The sequence below is a fragment of the Argiope bruennichi genome, chromosome 2 (assembly GCF_947563725.1).
Source record: "Argiope bruennichi chromosome 2, qqArgBrue1.1, whole genome shotgun sequence".
Taxonomy (NCBI): domain Eukaryota; kingdom Metazoa; phylum Arthropoda; class Arachnida; order Araneae; family Araneidae; genus Argiope; species Argiope bruennichi.
In genome coordinates, this window is record NC_079152.1 from 96,884,430 (window position 1) to 96,905,829 (window position 21,400).

The 21,400-nt window shown below is 28.5% G+C and overlaps 1 protein-coding gene across 6 annotated transcripts in view; it reads right to left on the bottom strand.

Moving 5' to 3' along the window:
- LOC129957213 (high affinity cAMP-specific and IBMX-insensitive 3',5'-cyclic phosphodiesterase 8B-like) overlaps nucleotides 1-21,400 on the bottom strand; it is a 517,725-nt gene that overhangs the window by 94,927 nt on the left and 401,398 nt on the right. The window contains exon 1 of one of the 6 annotated variants that reach the window (XM_056069481.1): nucleotides 8,269-8,356. The exons of the other annotated variants lie outside the window; for them this stretch is intronic. Coding sequence (XP_055925456.1) covers nucleotides 8,269-8,325 — 57 coding nt within the window. The 5' untranslated portion in view covers nucleotides 8,326-8,356. Of the gene's footprint in view, nucleotides 1-8,268; nucleotides 8,357-21,400 lie in introns of those variants that run through there. 6 annotated transcript variants of the gene reach the window in all.

Genomic DNA, 21,400 nt, shown 5'->3' on the forward strand with positions numbered 1-21,400 from the left:
AGTATGGGTGTATAGGTGAAGAGCCATTGATAATGATGGCGTCGTACTTGTTCGGTAGAAGCCCCAGAGGTCGACTTGCATTCGCATCCTTGAGGAAGAAATGAAGCCTTGCGTTGGAATAAATTGTTTAACGAGGGGCGCTTCCTTTATTACGCCTTTGAATTCGTGTTCTCATATCACTAGTGGTTTCAGTGGCGCAGTCGATTTAAAGAACATTAAGAATGGTTGCGAAATGTATGCGACATTAATCGAAAAGGGTCAAGGTAGTGAATTAATCAGAGACAAATCCTTAGAAAAGAATTTGAAGTAAGATATTTTACTAGCAAACAAAGTGGAAAGAAATTTATACCGATATTCCACTTTTGCTTGCCAGTTTTTAACGTTTTCCTGTCGTTTATAGCAATTTTTGTTGGTCCCCCTGAATTCACAATGCATTAATATCCTAAAATTTATGTTCACAAAGTTTTATGTTTCCCTCCATTGACATCACACGTAGCGGAGAGGGGGGAGGGATACTGAAAAAAAATGGTGTCGTAATCAACTAGAAATGCGTCAAAGAGAGTTAGACATGAACGGGTGAAAGTAATTCAGACAACCTCTCTGAGTTTTAAAGACAAAGGGCAAAATAAATAAAAGATACAAAGAGAAACCCACTTTGCATATTTTGTTTGGAAGCAGTAACTATATTTTACATTTAAATTATCTGTTAATACTGCCAGTATAATGCTAATTATCAAAATTTCAAATGCTTAACACAGAAAAAGACATTTATTACATCTTAGATACTTTGTACTATGATAGTACTATGAAATATAAACAAATGTAAAGAATATATTTAGGCAATATTTTAATTGTTTTTCTTCAAGTAAATAAAAAGATTGAATTGCAAATCCAGAACAATATCAGCAATAAATTTACATGGAATATTTTTTAGATATAAATATTAAGGTGAAAAAACGAAATTATTACATTAATAATACGCATTTGTGAAACATTTACAATTTTTTTCCTGCTCATTTTCTCCTGTGTAAGTGGTTTACTACAAGTTACAGTTTTCTCCTATTTTCAGTCCAATTATTCTTGTCCCTTGAAATGTGTAAAAGTTAGATAGTATGACTTGTAACGTAAATGTTGCAACAGCATATATTTTTGAATATTTTTAAAGTAAAATGTAGCCGAATGAAATTTTTTAAAAAATACTCATTGTATAAAAACCTCATCTATATAGTCGTCCGCCATCATTCTCTTTTATCAATATTACCTTCATTTAAATTTAATAAAAATTGTGACTATCTCTTTTAAGATCAATTTCTTACCAGGTTCCAAGTGAGTCCATGTGAAGTATTTCTGCAAAATTCGTAGTAATGATATAAAGGGTTTTATACTATGTTTAAATATTTTAATCTTGACACACTATAGATTTGCCATACTTAAGATTCTATTCTAAAACTTTATTATTTGAGTAGTCTTCATGCGATTTTTAAATTTTTTTTTTATTTTTTTATTATTTTAAATATATTGTACTATTTGTTACTGCGTAAGAAAGCCCTCTCCATGCGAAATGGGTTGTGCACTGCAGCATCATTTTTTCCCACTGCTGAGTTGAGTAAATGCCATTTTATTTTAATTTGTTTTTAATTTAATTATTGCCGTTGTTAAGGGAAATAATTAAAATACAAACTATTGTAAATGTTCCTCGTCAGTATACTAATAATAAGAAGAAAAAATATATATAATAGGAGAAAAGAAATCTGGTATAAAAATATATAATGGCTAAAACAATCATGACTGTTTTCATACATTACTGCATAAAAGAAAATGCGATAATTATTTTAAACAGAGAATTCTGAGAGATTTTAAGCTGAAAATATACATTTAAAAAGACATTCATTTAGTTTTTCACAGTAAAATTCTACCATTATCAAACAATTTAATTTGATAAACACAGTTAATATTTCCTTCAGAATATAAAAAACTCTACCAATGAAGAGAAAAAAAAATACGGAAAAAAACTAATTACAGCATTTTTTACAAAATTTATGATTATTAAAACAAAATGGGTGGAAAGAAATAGTTTATGACGAAGAGAAACATTTGTGAATGCTTTAAAGTTAGAGATTTGAGGATTTTTTTAATGAAAATCTAATTAAAAAATAAAAAATAAAAATAAGAATTCCTGTTGCCGGCGTCCTGGCGTAGGGGTAGCGCGTCTTCCCCGTGATCTGGGCGTCCCGGTTCGGGCATGGTTGTTCTTCTTCTGTGTTCTATATGTGAGGTGTGTGAATGTGCCCCCCCCCCCCCTGTCAAAAGGGGTTGTGCAAGCGAATGTGACGCATGAAATAGCTAAATCGTACTCTTTGCCCTAGTTGCTCCTACTGAAAAAACAAGAGAAGCTCACTCGGCACAAACTGCTGACAGATAACTGTCAAAGGGCTTGTAAAGTCACAACACACACAGAATTCCTGTTAGTTATTGCGACGCTTTATCAAGAGTATCTTTCGCTCTTGCTTTCCATTCGTCTTTCAAGTCACAATTTCTGAAATTCATAACAAACAATAAATAGCGAAATTCGAAGTTAAACTCGGTAATCTGTGTCAGAAACAAATATGATTTAGTAATGAATGCATTTAATTGAAAAAAGTTGGCAGCATTAAAATTACATTTTTCATCAAACTTCAATAAATAATATTTTATTTTGATTCGCTTTAAATGATTTTTATTACGAAAGGAAATTGTACAGTTAATGGGCATTCAAAATGAGATAATCATTGTAATTAATTAAAGTAATAATTACGAGTCATTGTTAAGTAACGACTCTTCGCCTCACTTTTTTCTAAGTTCTATCAGTCAAAACATAATTAATAAAATTACAAAAATATTTTCATGAAATCTTTCGTAATATGTACATTCAACCATATTTTGCATATAACTCCGACAGAAATTTCGTATATAATGCTATATTTAGAGAGTTAATTACAGCAAATAATTTTATATTTATTGTTTTAAGCAATAGGTTTTCAGCAAAAAAATAAATAAATAAATAAATAATTGTTAAAAGTTTGCTACATGTGTTGCTTTTACAAAGCAAAAATTAGAATAAGATGGCTTTCTACTAGCTCACAACTGTTATGATGACATTCAATTAAAACAGTATCTAGAAAATATAATTTACAAATGTAACCGGACAACTTTTCCAGCTTGCCACCTAACGGTCACTCGATAAAACTTATGTCTGTGCTCTGGAGTCATAGTTGGAAACATGATGTTTACCCTAATCCTTTAATGTTTCATTAAAAAGATTTAAATCATTTAAGCTTCTTTCCTTAAGAGTTTTGATTTTCCCTAGCAGAAATAGTTTTTGATGCCCAACGGTAACTAGTTTCGTTTAAGGTAACATAAATGCTATATATGAAAGATATATTTTTACATATGAAAACTTTTCTTACATAATTATATTTAAATGATATTCTGCTTCACTATATTGAATTTTGATCGATAATTACTTTTGAATATATAAATCATGTTACAGCACTTGCATATTTATTTGCTCAATGATTCATTAACATAATTTTTTACGAAAAGTCCACTTTCACTACATGATTCGAAATCTTACTACTCATATCTAGAAACTTCTATAATACATAAGAACGCAATTGTAGCTGTTATTGTATTTTTGATTTATCTTTCAAGATAATTATATATTTTTCATTTTTCCACTGAGATATATCCTTTCAGTTTTATTACCTTCACAACAATTTTAAAAAGTTTTCAAACAATTGAACTGATGAAAGTTGAATCTATTATAAGCACGATATTTTTGCAGCAACGTTCTGTAAAAATAATCTGCATTAAAATTAACATAATGAATCCCTATTAATTTTCTAAGAATACTCTAAAATTCTAAAGACAAATCAAATTCATGGAACAACTTTAATCCATTATTCTCTTTCACAATTCCATTAAACTTTCATAAATAATTAAAAACAACAAGGTAGAAACCTAAAACAATAATTAATTGAATAAATTCTAATAAGATCAGGCTTTCAAACCGAGGTTGCCAACACAATAAGGAAAAGTGTGTTCAGGGAAAAAAAAAGACTATGACGTCGTAACTTTCAGACAATAAGGAGGAAGGAAATTCGGTTTTGTATAGAGAAGCTCTGAAACCAAAAATAAAAGCGCTTTCAGCTCAAACGGATTAAAAAAATTTTCAAGATTTAAATTTTTGGATTTTTCCCCCCTAAAAGGTAGGAAAGCTCTTTTAGAATTGCGTTCTCAAGAAAAGTTGAAAAGGAATTTAAAAATTTCTATAAATGAAAAACTCTTCATATAATATTTTTTTAGTGATGACATTTCTTTACTTTAGATTTTAGACTTCTTTTAAAGAGCAAACAAATTAATCAGTTTCAATAAATGTGAAAAATTCTCTTGAACCAATTGCTTTTATAATTGCTTACATTTCAACAAGAAACAGACGAGATGAATTCCAGACACATTCTGAACTCCTTTTATTAAAAAATAATTTTAAAAAATGATAAAGCAGTTGGGGAAGTATTAGACAGTTTTTACTATCTGTGATATTTTATTTTTATTATAATGCCAGTTAATGTTTTAAAAAGACAGAATTTTAAATAAGAAAATGTGTAAAGATTTAAAACTAAAATCACAGGAAAGAAAAAATTATCATTATATTTATTTACTGTCATTATAGCGAAAAAGTAAATAATAATATCGAAAAATAAAAAGAATTCTCACTAAATTTTAACGAATACGGTACTCACTAGAGCTTAGCAATGTATTTCAATTTGTATCAGTCGTATGATTCATTTAACCCATACGAAGGATAGCAAAACAAAAGCAAAAAATAAATATTTGACAGAACCGCGTTATTTATAAGTTTAGTAGAAATTCAAACGAATATCGAAATATGAACAAAACGCCAAACGATTTTTGATCTAAAATAATATCTCGGATTTCAAAGAGCAAACATTTAAAACAAAACAATCGATCCTCATAGAGCTAAACCTCTTACAATAAAAAAAAGTAAAAAAATTAAACTATATCTGTTTATATGGCAAAGAGTAAAATCTATTTAGAGATACTTCAAAATAAAAATCCCAAGATATCATATATGACATATGAAAACCAAACGCAGTTGTTATGCTAGTATTTTTCCCTTCTAATTTCCTTCAAAACATTGACATGAAAAGTAAATGATGAATTCTTGAATCCAAAGTGCTCAGATTAAAAATATTCAATATATAAATTTTAAAAAATCACCAGCGAAATTTCAGCAAAATTAGTTAAAAAATATTTCGGATAATTTTCTTTACATTATATTTTTTCTAAAGATTTATAGTAGAAAAAGAAAGAGAAGATTTTGCGGGTTTTTTTTACAGTTTTTATATAGATTAAAATGAAAAAAAAAACGTCATCTAGAGCATGATAAATACTTGCACCAAATACTTATTCAAAGTTTTCAAAATGAAACAAAAAAATTAAAAGACTAATTTTTTTTAATATAAAAAGCTTATTTCTTAAAACCAACATTTTCGATCTAACAAGTACAGTAATTTTTGTAATGAAACAGGTGAATAAAATTTAGCGTCTAAGCATAAATTAACAGAAAATAACAGCAAGGCGTACAGACAGATAAAAGAAAAAAGGTTTCATTATGTAATAATATATATAATAAATTTAAACAGTTTTTGTTTCACATCACACATAAAAAAGAAGAAAGTTAGCAAAACTTAAAAAAGGATTCAAGTGGCACATAAGAAACAAAGAATTATGTATAAATTCCATCTTCTAGGTAAAAGTTGTATAAAACAATAGCTACATTCTAAATAGCATTGTAAATGACTCGTGTTATATAAAAACCTAAAAGCATATTTTGTATTAAATGCATCTTTACGGAAATAATTTACGAAGCAAAAACAAGACTGCGCCACAGTTGCATTAATATTAAATTGAATAAAATAGAATTGCATTAATGGAAACACAAACACAATATAATTACATGAACGCAATAAATTAAATAAATAATAACATGAACACAATAATTACATGAAAATTAAAAACGGAAAAATGAATGGTAAACACAAGAATTAATGAGTGGAAAAACATACCTTTTTAAATGACTAAAAAATGAAAATTATAAAAAAAGATATCATATTACATCTACACTTATTTTGGATAGAACAAAAATGCTTTGCAAAACAAAAAAATTAGCTACACAATGATCCGTGTTAACACCATCACAAATAGTTTCAAAATGCAAGCATTCTGTACGATTTTAATTAACGAGTAATCCAGAAATAATGGAATATACAATGTAGTCTCCATAGAAACTTACAGGAAAATAACGTCTTTTAAAAAGGGCATAAAAATACAATCATCTTTCTCTTTGTTACTTTTCAAGAAAAACATTAGGTACTTTCCTATTCAATTTCTTATAGTTTTTTCCTTGACATTTAAAAAAAGCATATTCTATTTTTGTTATTGTTCACTGTACTTTTGTATTCCTTAATGGAATTATAATAATAGTACGATAACTAAAAATATTTATTATGAAATATGATTGCATGAAAAATTAAATAATGCACAACAATCGACAATTTATTCTTCAAGAATGTAAAAAGATCAAAAATTGCAACAAATTTATTGTAATTTATTTAGAAACCGCAATAAATTCACTTCATTTACTTATATTAAGCACATTTGATTTTTATTTATGAAAATTTTGGTTTCATATGTATTTTACGTCTTTTTGTTTTCATCACTAGTAAATATGCGCTAACCATAAATAACATGCGATTGTTAATACCGATTTGAAGGCTATGTATATGTACACAAAGAAAATATTTCAATCGTAAAAGAGTTAAAATTTTCAAAATGTCGATGAATTTCAAATTGCCAAAAACTTTGTTGAGTCTACAGGCATACATTTCATAATTATGTCTGTGTGCTCGTATATTCAACCTATGTATTCAACCATTATGTTTGTGATAATTATTATGGTTATACGGAGTTAAAATGGTGTTCTATCCATGCATCTCATACCTCTTCAAACTGTGTAGTAATCGTAATAATTGAAGTTACTGATATATGAGGTCCATGCATCAGTCCCAGCATGTTTTGCCTGTACTTAGATTAAATATAAACTTAAAAATCAAGTAAATTAGATTAATAAAATGTAGCATATTGTAGTAAAATTATATATCTATATCAAAATTTGGTTCAAATCTGACAAATTAATAGATATTTTTCTAAACACGTATTTATTTTACACGTATCACGTAGAATTTATACAAACTCCTTATTATCAAACATTTTTGAGCATATTTTTTGGCCAATCAAGTTGAATGAAAATATTTAGCATTTTTATATGTATGTACGTTACCGATGCAATTAAAAATAATAAGTTTTTAATGAAATGTGATAAAAATATAGCAATTAAATTAGGCATCATTAAATAAATATTTTTTAAAATATTTCTAAAATGGGATGTATTTTTATTAAATTATAGCTTTTGAACAATCGTTAGAAAGCATTCAAATTACGAATTCGAAAAAAAACAGAGACATACTGAGCCAAGGGAAAGGTTATTTTTGTACATTTTCGGTGGCTATTTATTGATGGCAATAAAGGATCTTAATTTCAAATACACAAAGAAAAAATAACCTTTTCTTAAATATTGCAAATAGCTTCCTTAATTCGAAGGAATTAGAAAGCTTAGCACAGAACATTCCTGATTTTTTTAAAACACAGATAGTTGCAATTATGAAGCTAGATTTTATGCTACATTTTCAAGAAAACTAAAATAAATTGACATCTCATCAACTATTCTATTAAAGAATATCAAGATAATGATAAATAAACTTAATTTCCTAGAAGAAATCATTAGCAATGATGTGAACTAATATAATATGTATCATAACCGTATTTTTTAAATTCTAATTTTACAATTTAGAATTAAAAATTGCAAAAAATATATACAAAAAGATAATTAAAAGTACATAAATTAGACATATAGCAAGCTCATTATTCTTTAAAAGTATTCAACAATATATTACCTAAGATGAAAATAAAATCTACAAATATTAAAAATAATTGAACAATGATATTTAAAAAAAATATCTAAAATCAATTTAAATACGCATTTTAGTAAATACTTTCACACAACAACTAAAAGATTACTTAGAGAATAAAGATAAAACGAATATATTCAAGATATCTGAGCAGCTAGCACTGAAAAACAATTTTTACCATGATAAGTAAGGAGTCAGTTGCTGATTCAGAGTCAAAATTTAGAAGCCCAGGCATGAGTGCTGCTAAAGGAAAGAATTGCACGAAATAATTCAGTGATAAGCAGTATTCCAATCTGCAAGAAGTTTCGATTCTTTTTATAATTGGAGATCTAAACAGACGACTGGCGAGCAGCCAATGCTGTCTCGAGACAGCCAATCACTTATATTAATAACTGGTTCAGAACCGCTACATAATTACATAGATCTGAATAGAGCCCTTTCTCAATAAATCACTACAAAATTTTCACCATCAAATAAAAGCACTCGAATCACCTGAAAAAGAGATTGATTAAAAATGTAATAAATTTACGAAATTTTACGGTTTTCGAATCTTTTTTCCATAAATTTTCCCATTTTGATTACTTTTTATAAAGAATGCCATTTCTTGGTATGAGAAAATAAAAATCAGCCTTCCGTTTAATGAGCTCCCAGTAAAAAACAATTAATGAATGTCCTGTCAATTAAAGCAGAAAGGAAACTGATATATGAAAAAATAACTGTCAGCTTTTAATTAAGGTTTGGATATGTCCTTGGACCTCTTTTATAAACGATTTGGAATAAAGAATTTTCGTGTTTTGATTTACAGCCTTAGAAGCTTCCATTAAAACTTGAGAATGTCTTCTGGAAAATAACAATAAATAGAAGCATCTCAGTTTTTCAAGCTTTTTAAACTCAGTTTTTAAACTTTTTCTCATGACAATTCCATAAAGCGACACAAGAATAAAAAATCCTTACTAGCTCTGAAACAAGCAACAACAGAAATCTAATAGAATTACTAACACGGCAATCAAAATAAATCCATTCAATAGACAGAAAAAGGTGTTTGATAAAGTTAACGAAATAAATTGTAGATGACAGCATGGTACATCTATGAATAATATAAATATAAATTATAAAATTCATATCTTTACATTGTAAAATCATATTATAAATTCATATAATTCTCATGATTTTTTTTAGTTTAGCACATTATTAACTAGGTGGCATATCCACTAGGGTTTGACGATTTTTCAAACCAGGTTTTTAAATTCAGAAAACCGGTTTTCAGGAACGCCTGGATATTCCTCTTCTTCTTCAAAAAAAATATTTTGAATTTTATCGATTGGGATCGATTTATCCAGAAGCTGAAGGTTTAGGACGACGAGATGCCAACTTATTAACAAGTGAAGGTATATTTGAATTTCTGTTAAATGAACAAAAAAGTTTTAACACTGAAAAAAGTTTGAAATTATTATATGCTTTAGAAGAACGGATTCAAGAAAGAAGACAAGCAAAAGTAGCAACTCTTTTGCTGAATTAGAAAAATCCACAAAACATTCCTAGTTCAGCGAAGAAATCTAGTGCACTTTCTTTGGCTTCAAAAACCAAAATTATTAAGTTATCTGGAAAGATATAGTCTAGAATATTTCCAAATTCTTATGTGGAAACCGATTCTGATGAAGGGCAAATCGAAGGAACTATTGATCAGAGAAATGCTTTTTTAAAAGAAGCCAAGGAAAAATCAATTCATAAGTTTCTTGAAGACCCTAAACAGAAACTTAGAAATCAAAAGACACTGAAAGCTGAATTTTCATTATTTGCGGCAACGAATAAAAGAACAAAAACTTAGATTTATTATTGGATGCCATGAAAACTATAAAACCAAGCTCAGTAGCTAGTGAAAGAGTATTTTCAATTTCAGGCAAGATTGTGTCCAAAATAAGAACAAGACTTAGCCAATGTTCAGTGGATATTTTATGTTTTTTAAAATCTTATTTTCTTAGGAGAAATTATAATTAGTGAAAATAATATAAATCTTATTTGAAATTTTTGTTTGATGATTCGTTATTCTGTGCAATATGTATATCTAATTCTTAATTATTTTTTAATATTTTGACTTTGATATTGATTTCGCTATTTTTCGCACTTTTTGCTATTTTATATAAGTGAAATAAAATATTTTTCACTATTCCCTTTTTTTTTTTTCGACAAAAATTCGAAAACCGGCTAAAACCGATTTTTTGGAAATTTTGAATTCAAAAATCGCTTTTTCAAAAAGTCGGTTTTTGTATAAACCCTAATATCCACTAAAGGCTTGGAGCCATCTAAAAAAGGTTGAGCCACCATAGGTACAGAAAGGGAGATATATATCATATAGCTTAACCATCTTGGCTTAAGAATATGCTTAAGAATTTTGACCAATTGATTGGAGCCATCTAAAAATAGTTGAGTCACCACACATTATTTTTTCACATCTGGTATGAACATGACTCTGCAGATTCATAACAAATGTGAAAAAAGAATCAGAAATATTCATGCTATGTCCCTTCTCGTAATGTGTATTTAGTTTCTAATTTCTTAAATATAAAAAAGAATAAAATTGTTGCAATCTAAAATGATTTCGAAAAACTTTTTGTCTTTCACCAAATACAAAAAAATAGAAGAGAAAAATAAATTTTGAAAAAAAAAAGTGACTAAAAATTATATATATATTTTTTTCCTGATTTTTATCCAAATTATAAACCTAAACGATAAAAAGGTATTAAAACTAAAAAAGAATTTCAATTTTTTTAGAGAACATTAGAAAAAGCTTCATCACAATAAATTAAATGTATGAAAAAATGGGAAAAAATAAAAAACCACACACTTTTTTTGTTTGATTACGAAAATAAACACATTATAATCTTAGATTCAACATTGTCCATTGTAATTCTGAATAATCCAGACATACTTATTTCCAATTAAAAAGTCTCATACATCAGTGTCGTAGGAAACGGATGTCAACAATAACATATATATATATATATATATATATATATATATATATATATATATATATATATATATATATATATATATATAATCGTTAAAAGAAATTTAAATGCAAAGCGTGAAAAATTCATAATCTTTCCAAAGTTAATTTATTGATTATAATAAATATGTGCCAATATGGATGCTAAATTCCCGGTGTTAGTTTTTTTATTTAATAGCAAAAATTAAAAACTTTTGCCACAGATAACAAGTGAATAGCATAGTAATAATAATAAAATATTGGCAATCATGCATACAAAAAGTGAAAAGAAACAGAATTTTTTAAATAAAAATTACAATTTGATTTTTGTTCAAAGCAGTGAATTTTTCATTGTAAATATAACAGTATTGTACGGAGAAACAAAAAAAATTATTGGAAGGGAATTTCTATCAAATATTTTCTTTAAAAAACCTTTCAATTAACGTTTTAAAGCTAAAAATAAATTGCAATATTCAGCAAAAAAAGTATTTTAATTTAAAAGACATAAAAACTTTCAACGGGAAGCCATAGTTAATTAAATCGCTGGATACAAACTAAAGTTCTTAACGTAAAATAATTAAACTAATTCGAAAATAAAGGGAAGGCTTTTCTCAAGGATTTTTTGAATGAAAGGATAAGTTTTTTTGGGAAGAAAGGTTTCCTTTTATGTAGATATTAACACAATCAAAAAGCTTCTTCAACAACAAGAAATTCATTACTTTAAAGAAAAGAGGATCTTAAAATTTTGATTTCCAAATCACTACTGAGAAATGCGAACTTATTTATGTTTAAAATGAAAATTAATTTGCTAGTCTACAACAATATAATTAAGGAACACAAATTTTCAGTGACAATTCACAATTTTAGGAGTAAAAATGGGCAATTTATCTGACAGAATATATTCTTATGAAACCTCGAATAAAAACTGCATTTATTTCCACTGCACATTCAATGTTTTCAAACGCGACAAAGTTTGGACTTTCTCGTGAAACCAAAGAGATTTCAAGTGGTCCTCTCCAACGAACTATTACAAAATGCCCTTCACTTCACACATAAACTTATAATTTTAAGGACAATATTATTTATCTCAAATGCATTTATGAATTATACAATAGAGTCTCTTGTTTAGAGTTCAGTCAGATTTAAGAGATTTCAGAAAAAACTTTCTTTTTTAACCTAGCCAAGTATAGTAGAGTTTTCTTTCAAGTACCAAAGTAAGTCAACAACATTAAAGTATTTTTTAATTAACGACAAAGTTCATAAGTATTATTATAGAAATGTTTGATGTTTGAACCTTTGCTCTTCCCATTTTCTATCAATAATAAACTATATATCTCCAAACATTGATTTTGAGTGAATTGATCATTTTCCATTAGAGTCTTTAATTCTGAAAATGGTTCGATCGATTTGACTGTGACTCATTTTAAAGAACGAGAAAAAATAAGGAAAGATCGTATGGTTCAGAGACATAATTCGAAAATAGCTGTCAGAAGCGGTTTCGCACCCCATTAATTTTCCTAACACCCATATCGTATTTATATAAAAGCATTTGAGTTTCAACCGGATATAACGTTCTTGAAATCAAAATGATGATAGGTTTTAAGACAAAGCTAGACTCTCGAATTCGATTTTGCAACTCTTAAGTTTTTGTCAAGAATGGCCGGGATCGTGCACATTTTATATACTTCTAACCAAAATAATTTCAAGAGTTCATACAAAATATTTTAGAATAATTCATCATGTGAATTTCATCTGTTTAATATACATACATCTAATACTTAATTGAACTAAAGACAATTATCAGCTAGTCAGACAATGTGCTGCTTGTGCCTGAAAATATTAGAAGAAGAAAATGCTCACCCCTCCCCTTCTCCGTCAAGAATTGGAGCAATATGGTGTGGAAAATGTAACTGATGCAGGTCTTCCAAAAAAGTGCCACCAGTTTAGATCAAAAAGATATCGAAATTCCATTTCAACCTTATCTTCAAAAGCATTGCAAGGCAAAAATTTTCACTACAATGTAGATATTCATTATAATAGGCGATAATAAGCCGCATTTGAATTATCTGCATATTTCCCATTTTAAGAGAGTTATATGGAAATAAAACCATTCTTTCTCTTACATCATTTTCACCTTCTTAGAGCTTCATATGAATATAACAAAGGATTTAACCCTCCTCGTAAAAAATCTTTCCTCGGTTCAAATGCAATGAAAATTCGGTTTTACTAGTTATAACCAATGCAATTGGCAGATTTTCAGTTACAGAAAGCCGATATTATCACTTTGGACGATTTAATTCCGCAAGACGATAAGTAAGAACAGTGCTTTTCATGAGTTCTGAGTTAATGACATTTTTCTATTCTTTACTTACTTTTCGATTGTTGATAGTTGTATTAATTTTAAATAATATTATTTTGTTTTAATTGGAAAATAAATAGTAAATATCTACTCTTTCATCCCTCTCAACTTAATTTAGTGAAATTAAAGATAAGTGACATATGCAAAAACCCTGGGAGAAAATTGACATTAAGGTATCTTAAAGATAATGTATCATTTAACAAACGGTGTCACTTATTCAATATTTTTACCGCATTTATTTCTTTACTTATTTTTCGATTGTTGATAGTTGTTTTAATTTTAAATAATATTATTTTGTTTTAATTGGAAAATAAATAGTAAATATCTACTCTTTCATCCCTCTCAACTTAATTTAGTGAAATTAAAGATAAGTGACATATGCAAAAACCCTGGGAGGATTTTCGTTTCAGAAAATTGACATTAAGGTATCTTAAAGATAATGTATCATTTAACAAACGGTGTCACTTATTCAATATTTTTACCGCATTTATTTCTTTACTTATTTTTCGATTGTTGATAGTTGTTTTAATTTTAAATAATATTATTTTGTTTTAATTGGAAAATAAATAGTAAATATCTACTCCTTCATCCCTCTCAACTTAATTTAGTGAAATTAAAGATAAGTGACATATGCAAAAACCCTGGGAGAAAATTGACATTAAGGTATCTTAAAGATAATGTATAATTTAACAAACGGTGTCACTTATTCAATATTTTTACCGCATTTATTCACAGTAACGGATTTAATTATTTTACGTCTCTAGTAAGTGTACATTATGAGGTCCCTCTCTCAATAAATTCATTAATTTAGTTTTTTTAATAATATTGCGAAAGCCTATTGGATTTATATAATTATTATGACTCCAGATTATCCGGCATCTGCATTTGTATGTAATTTGTTTATAAATATTTTAATAACTAATTAAATATACAGTAACCAGAGAAATCATACTTAACGAAATGATGTTAATATTATCCTAATATTTTATAATTTATAGAGTTTGTATTTTTAAAAACCTTGTTTGCCAAGCAAGAAATATAATAAATCGATTTTTTTTAACTGACTTGTTTGTGGCTATCTTTTAATCTAATGGGCCTAAGCAGCTGCCTAATCAGGAATATATTACTCGCTATTCACAATTCTAGAGATTGTAAGACCAAATACTTCATTTTAAATGTTTAAAATTTGTTATGTTCATATCTCAACTTTGATTTTTAAAACCAACAATTCCTTACTTTTGAAATTACTCACATAAAATTATTCTAATAATTATCTGATCACTATATTATAGTTCTTGGTATAAACTTATTAAAAATCCCCCAAAGCGAAAAGAGTATTAAAAGTTCATAAGAAGTAGACATCAATTACACTTCTTAAAACAGCTTAGGGAAGTTTCTATAAATAAACATAAGCAGCAGGAAATAAAATAATTCTTCAAAAACGACAACTTTATATGTGCTTTAATTCACGCGCCTTTAATGCAATCCAGTCAAGACCGGTTACACCCGATCTCCCACTAGACATGAATCTTAGTCTTATTAATTAATTATCGGATAATATTACATAACTCTTAGGAGATAATGGAGGATAATAAAACATAAATAATGAGTTCATTGAATAGGATTTAAAGGCTATTATTTATTAAGAATAATTTTTTTCATCGTTTATTAATTTAACATTTTCCAAAATCCTCTTTATTTTAATTATATATGTCAAAATTCAAGATGCATCCAATTTTCACTTTCTCGCATACGTAGTATAGAGAAAGTATAGTCATCGTCAAAAAATTCAAACTCGATATTTTGACGAAACTCCACGTTTTAGAACTCTCTGACTTCGAAAAACATACTTTTAGAAAATGTCCGTCTGTGTATTTTTGACAAAGAGAGCTCAAGACCATTTTAATCAGGACGGGAGAAATTTGGTATACGGTTTTTACACCAAATTTGAAGATTTCTATCAAATTTTAAATAAAATGTGTTCTGAGGAAGTATGTCTGCCCGAATGTTCGAATTGAAGTTAACTCGATAATTACAAAATTATGACAGCAAGATAGATAAAATTCGATACCGAAATTTAACATTTATAATATAGACATTTGTCAAATTTTGAGCCAAATCCAAGTAAGGTTTGACTGTCTGTCGGTCTGTGCTTTCAGGAACATGTAAACGCGATAATTCAAAAACGCCATGACCTAAATATATCAAATTTGCTATGGGATTTTGTAACTACAACTGCAAATACATGTTTCTATCAGTTGAGGAAAACGTGTCTAAAACACAAATTCGATTTTTGGTTACTATTAACGCATATCAGAGATTAATCGCCAAAAAAATTCACGCCAAATGTTAATATTTCGTAGCTGTTGTACGCCAATTCTAAATAAAGTGTTCTCCGGCAGGGCAAGTTTATTAGAGAGTATGCGAGAAGAACACTCCCACTAGTTTTATTAATATTTCCATACTTTTCATTTATTCAAGTTTAATACGTTCGTTTTCATGACTCACGCATGTAGTTCATTTCCCGCTATCAAATTAGATATTTCCTTTACCATTTCTTAAGTGTAGTACAGAAAAATGCATCTAATTAAATGATATGAGAGGATCAGAGCGGGGAATCAAAAGGTCTAAGAGGCAGTAAACAGCATCGCTTTACATAATTTTCATTTGTCCTTGCTGATTGATTATACTGAGGTGAATAGACATTTGAAATTAGCTGGGATATTTTCGTATTTCATTATTTTCTCAAATTTGTTTTTGATTTAGCTGATTACTAATTAAAACATTAATTAGCATCAATAATTCAGTGAAGAAGACACTAACTTCTATGTCTCGTGGGCTTTCGATTTTCTTCATGCCTCTCAAAATCTAATTATTATCATTTTAACTATGAGACATAGATCTGTTTATCCGATGACATCACAAGTGTCAAAGAAATTAGATATATTTAGGAAAAATTACCTTTTCGAATGCATAAAACCGAAAATATTTGAAACAGCCTCTTTCCGCGTTGAATCTTCATTCGTTGAACATGGGTTGGAACGTTTATCTCAAATGAATCTAGTTCCAATAAGTAATGGATTTATTCGTTTAGCAGCAACAGGCAGTGCACAATACAAAGCCTCTCTTTAGTTTCATATTCCAGTGTGTCTTTTATAGTAACATCATGCTAATTATTTCATTTTGTGTAAATGCATATTTTATTCATTATACTTCAGGATTGTGCGGCCTTCCCATTTTTACACACTGTTATTTAAAACGTTTTTCAGTATTTATAAATATTAAATAAAAAGGCTTATTGAAATGTGCACGGACCTGATCAATTTTACTTAATAAAGTATTAATATTATCATAATATTTTATAATTCATAGAAGTTGTGTACATTTTTTAAAAAATTTATTTATTAACTGGGCTCATAAAATCTTTTTAATTGATCTTCCAACGCCCCCCTCTTCAACTCAGAAGTCCTAGGCATCTGCCTAAGTGAAAATCTGCCATTGACCAGAATCTTCTTTGAACATCATAACGAAAAGTTTAAATTAATCCTTCTTATTTAAAGAAATAAGGAAGAAAAATGATAGAAGATTAAAATTAAACGTCTGGGATTACTATCTATGACTGTCACCATCTATAATTGATACCTACTACAAATAAGTCTTTTTATGTTCCATAAATATGTATGACAAATCTTTCTTCTTGTGAAATATTTCGCACACTTTTCTTAAATTGTTTTGTCTAGAAGCTCTGCACTGCGTCGGAATTTAACGTAATACTATCCAAAAATGCTGAATCAATAATAATACAATTGCTGTACAAAATCCGGAAACTTGCCATTTTCATCAAACTTTCATTCACCATCTATTCTTTACTCCAGTCAACGGCATGGAATAAAGAGCAGGCCCAATTCCAGAGCGCCTCGCATTGATGATCAGAAAATATGATCGCTTTATCCAGGCATGTGATTGACCAAAATGCAAAAAAAGAAAGAGGAAATCCAAAAATGAGACACGTAACAACGCAAGAAGGAAAAACACGCAAAAAGTATGAATTACAATAGACAGTGAATGTAGAGACAAAATTTTCAAAACAACAGCCTAATTACCTTTTATATTCATTTCAAAGTATTCATAAAATTAAGAAATCGATAGCACATGATTTTCTCAAAGACACTTTAAGAAGTATATTTTCTATTATAAATTTAAATGCGTATAGAACAACGATTACGGGAGGAAATCCAATATTACCAATATTATTATTAAAACCAAATATAACTCGCTAGTATATTTGACATGCTTAATGAACCTTTGCAGCATATCTTGGACATATTACTGGCTTTTTTACAGGTCTCTAACTAACATGACCCAAATGATGCTTCATATTTTGCTTTTGAGCATCAGTCACTTGGTGCAACAAGCAACTTCATTTTGTGTACAAAACTCAAATCCGGGAGAAGTTTTTGAGACCTGGGACATCATTTTTTTTAGATGAATTCTCTGTAATTCGGCATCTTTGCTTTATTGGCATATTTTCTTGGCAGCTTTATTTAACACTAGTTTCTTTTCGTAAACTTAATTGTTTGTCACGAACTTTTTTTTTTTTTTTTGGCTAGAAGCTTTGCCGCTGTGTTCCTGTTATTACAGAAAATTCTGTAATAGCTGTAAGCTGGCAGCAGGATACTTGTGTCTCACCAAGTCATAAACACCTATTTCTGCAATGCAAATGACATTAGTCACCAGATCAAGAAAACCTTTCGATAATGTCAAAGAAAGAGAATACTTTCAACAAACAGGATGAGCTGCCGACACAGATTGCAACAGTAATTATCCAAGGACATCTTCTGCAATGATCGGGAATAACCAGCATATGCTTTCAATCCATTTTATTTAGAACTTCTTCATTACATCCAATCTTGACTTCGGAATGAAGTGAAAAGCCACTTAATATTCATCCCATTAATACATATTTTGTGGGAACATTTTTGTGTGATAAATTACAGAAAATGTTTTGTTAAAAAAGTTGAAAAAGACGAAAAGATCCAGAAAATCAGGAAACCCTGGATCCGTGGAAGAATCACATCCCTGTTTACCACTTTAAAAAAAAAAAACTCCATGCCCTCTAATAAGAGAATAGACTAAGAAAATTAAGTGAAAAAAAAAATCGAAGAAAGTGAAGTGAAAAAAATCAAAAAGCGACAGAATTTATTTTGAAGTATGAAAAAGCTATCCAAAGAAATGCGAATAATCAAACATATTCGCAAGGCAATCAATACCATTTAAAATGACAAGGAAAATGCATATTGTCACGGAATTAAGTCCGTAAAGTCAAACGGGTTCGCTTGTAGTGGTATATGATGACACAATCAACAGGCCTCAGTAACAAATAATGACGTTTATTAACACGAAGACAAGAATACACAGCCGAGACGTACACAAGCAATAAACAGCAACACTTCTAGCAAATAGCAGAAAGCAAGCAGCACAACAATGATAAGCAGCTCGAAGCGCCCAGTGACAAAAGTCGTGCAACAAATAACTTGAGCTGAACTCAACTGACTGCCTCCAGCTCAGTCTCAGGGTCTTTTATAATTTCCGAGACTAGACAAAGAAGGTTCTCGAAAGATCACCTTAAAGATCGCGTACGAAACCTATCGCCAAAATTCGTGAAGATTTTAATATCATCCAGTTTGTTACCAACGCCGGCAAATGATTGCGAAGTTTGTCGCTCAGCGCGAGGATCATTGTTCCGACATCCAATCAGCATCCCGTACAGCTGACCATAAAACTATCTTTCCCACGATATCTGCGCAGGAAAGTAACATTACAAATTCGTAACAATATGTAGCAAAAATTCTTCTTTAACGTTCTGATACAGTGTTTAAATAAAAGAATTGGGAAATATGAAAATCACCCTACACGGAGATGATATATATCGCTTATTATACATTGTTCTTTTCCATGCAATGACTGAAAATGGCGATTTTTTTAAAAATTACAGCAGGGCTGAAAATTGACAGAAATCAAAATTCAATATAGTTTTAGCAATTTTACTGCATAAAAAGAAATATTTTATGCGACTATAATTATTTTTCTTGATTTCTATATAATTAAGAAATCTCTTCCTGTAGTACTGAAAAAAAGAGAGAGAGTCGCCAATCTGATAAAATTCTTACAACTGAAGTTACGTTCGAAGATCCTCTAAAGAGAATTTTCACATTTATACAGAAATTTTTTTTTATAATTACAATCAAATTCTTAATTGAAATTAAAAAAAACTTTTCAAAACTTTCAATTTTAAAAGATTTATCTTGTTTTTCCACTGTTTTGTGAAAAGAAAAACCTCCACAGCACTTTTGATGCAAGCGGAACAAATTAATTGGGTTGAAGGTTTGAATACTGTTCTGTTAGGACAGATCTGCTTTCACCACAATTGTAGTGAAAATTTTTTACTTCAATATATATATAAGGCATTTTTTTAGCATTTATCCTTTAAAAATGTTTAATGAATATAAATGAAGTAAAATGATTGTTATTTATTGAAAATAACAAGAAAAATAAATGCATAGTGAGTTAGAACCATTGATTAGAATCAATTCTTTTCTCACTGAATAGTCTTTACTTATCGTTTTGTACAATAAGATAATTGAATTGCAGCCTAGGGGCATCAGTAATTCATGGATCTCTACAAATTTGTACAGATTATCTTTCAATTTTAAATCAAACAACTATTTAATTATAACTTTAAACAATTAAAAGTCAAATATAATAAGGGCTTCTAATTAAACAGTCGACAATTTTGTAACCTTATATAAATATGTAGATTAGTTTAAGAAACATTCAGGACATTAAAAATTTATAAATTAAACTTTCAGTCGGCAGGCGTATAAAAGAGATAACCAGAGAAAAATTTCATATTATATATTTTTATACCATTGGGAGCTAAAAAGGCATGATTTTAGCTATTCTTGCAGATCCTTTATGTGAACTTTTAGTTAAAGTTAGGAATTCGAGGCGTTAACAGAACTCTGTGAATCTGCTATTTGTATTTCAGAGATATGCGCTTCCGTTGAGAGAAGTTTTTGTAGTATTTTCATTTTTTGTGTTGTTTTAAATAAACTAATTGTTATTAAAATATAGCATCGATCAATATTTACGTTGTTAATTCAACAAACAATAAAGAAAAGAAATATTTACGAAAGCTGAAACGCGTTCAAAAGACCATTTGACAGCTTCTGAGTGAAAAAGGATCTTAAGTTTTATAACGCTAAAACTAGAAAAGTTGAAAAGAAAAGCCGAACTAGGTTATGAAAAAGTGAACAATGTGTCATCAGGTGAAAACAATGCAAACCAAACAATACAAACTAACGAAATTTCAATCACACAAGAATCACAAGGCTTAGTTGTGGGATTTGCCAGAAATATATTTTTTGGAGCATTCTCAGCATGTTTGTGAGAACTGCAATGATACAAGAAAGGAATTGGAAACCAACTTCTTTCTTTTTATAAATAAAGATTTCATTTTTTTCAAAAAAAAAAAAAAAGATTTCTATACTGTTTTTATATTTTCATCTTGCAATTGTAAATATTTCATTTGGAATATTTGCAATTTCATTTACTTTATTTTTAAGTTATTCAGCTAATTATTTGGTCATTTTATATTGATTTTATGTTTTATGTTTACACTGCTTCTATTATGTTTCCTGTTTCCTATTTTAAATAAAAACTGTTTTAAACAATTGCATTTACTAGACATTATTCAAATACAAACTTATTTTAATTTTTAATTTAATTTAATATTAAAAATTTATATTTTATAATACTGTATATAGATAATACGCGCGACCCCTTCATGTTGGTATAAAGGGGCACTTGCTGGAAGATTAAAAAGAAAATACTCTTAATAATAAATTAAATAATTAAAAGAGTGTATAATGTTTAAATACATATAGACACTTGGTATTGATG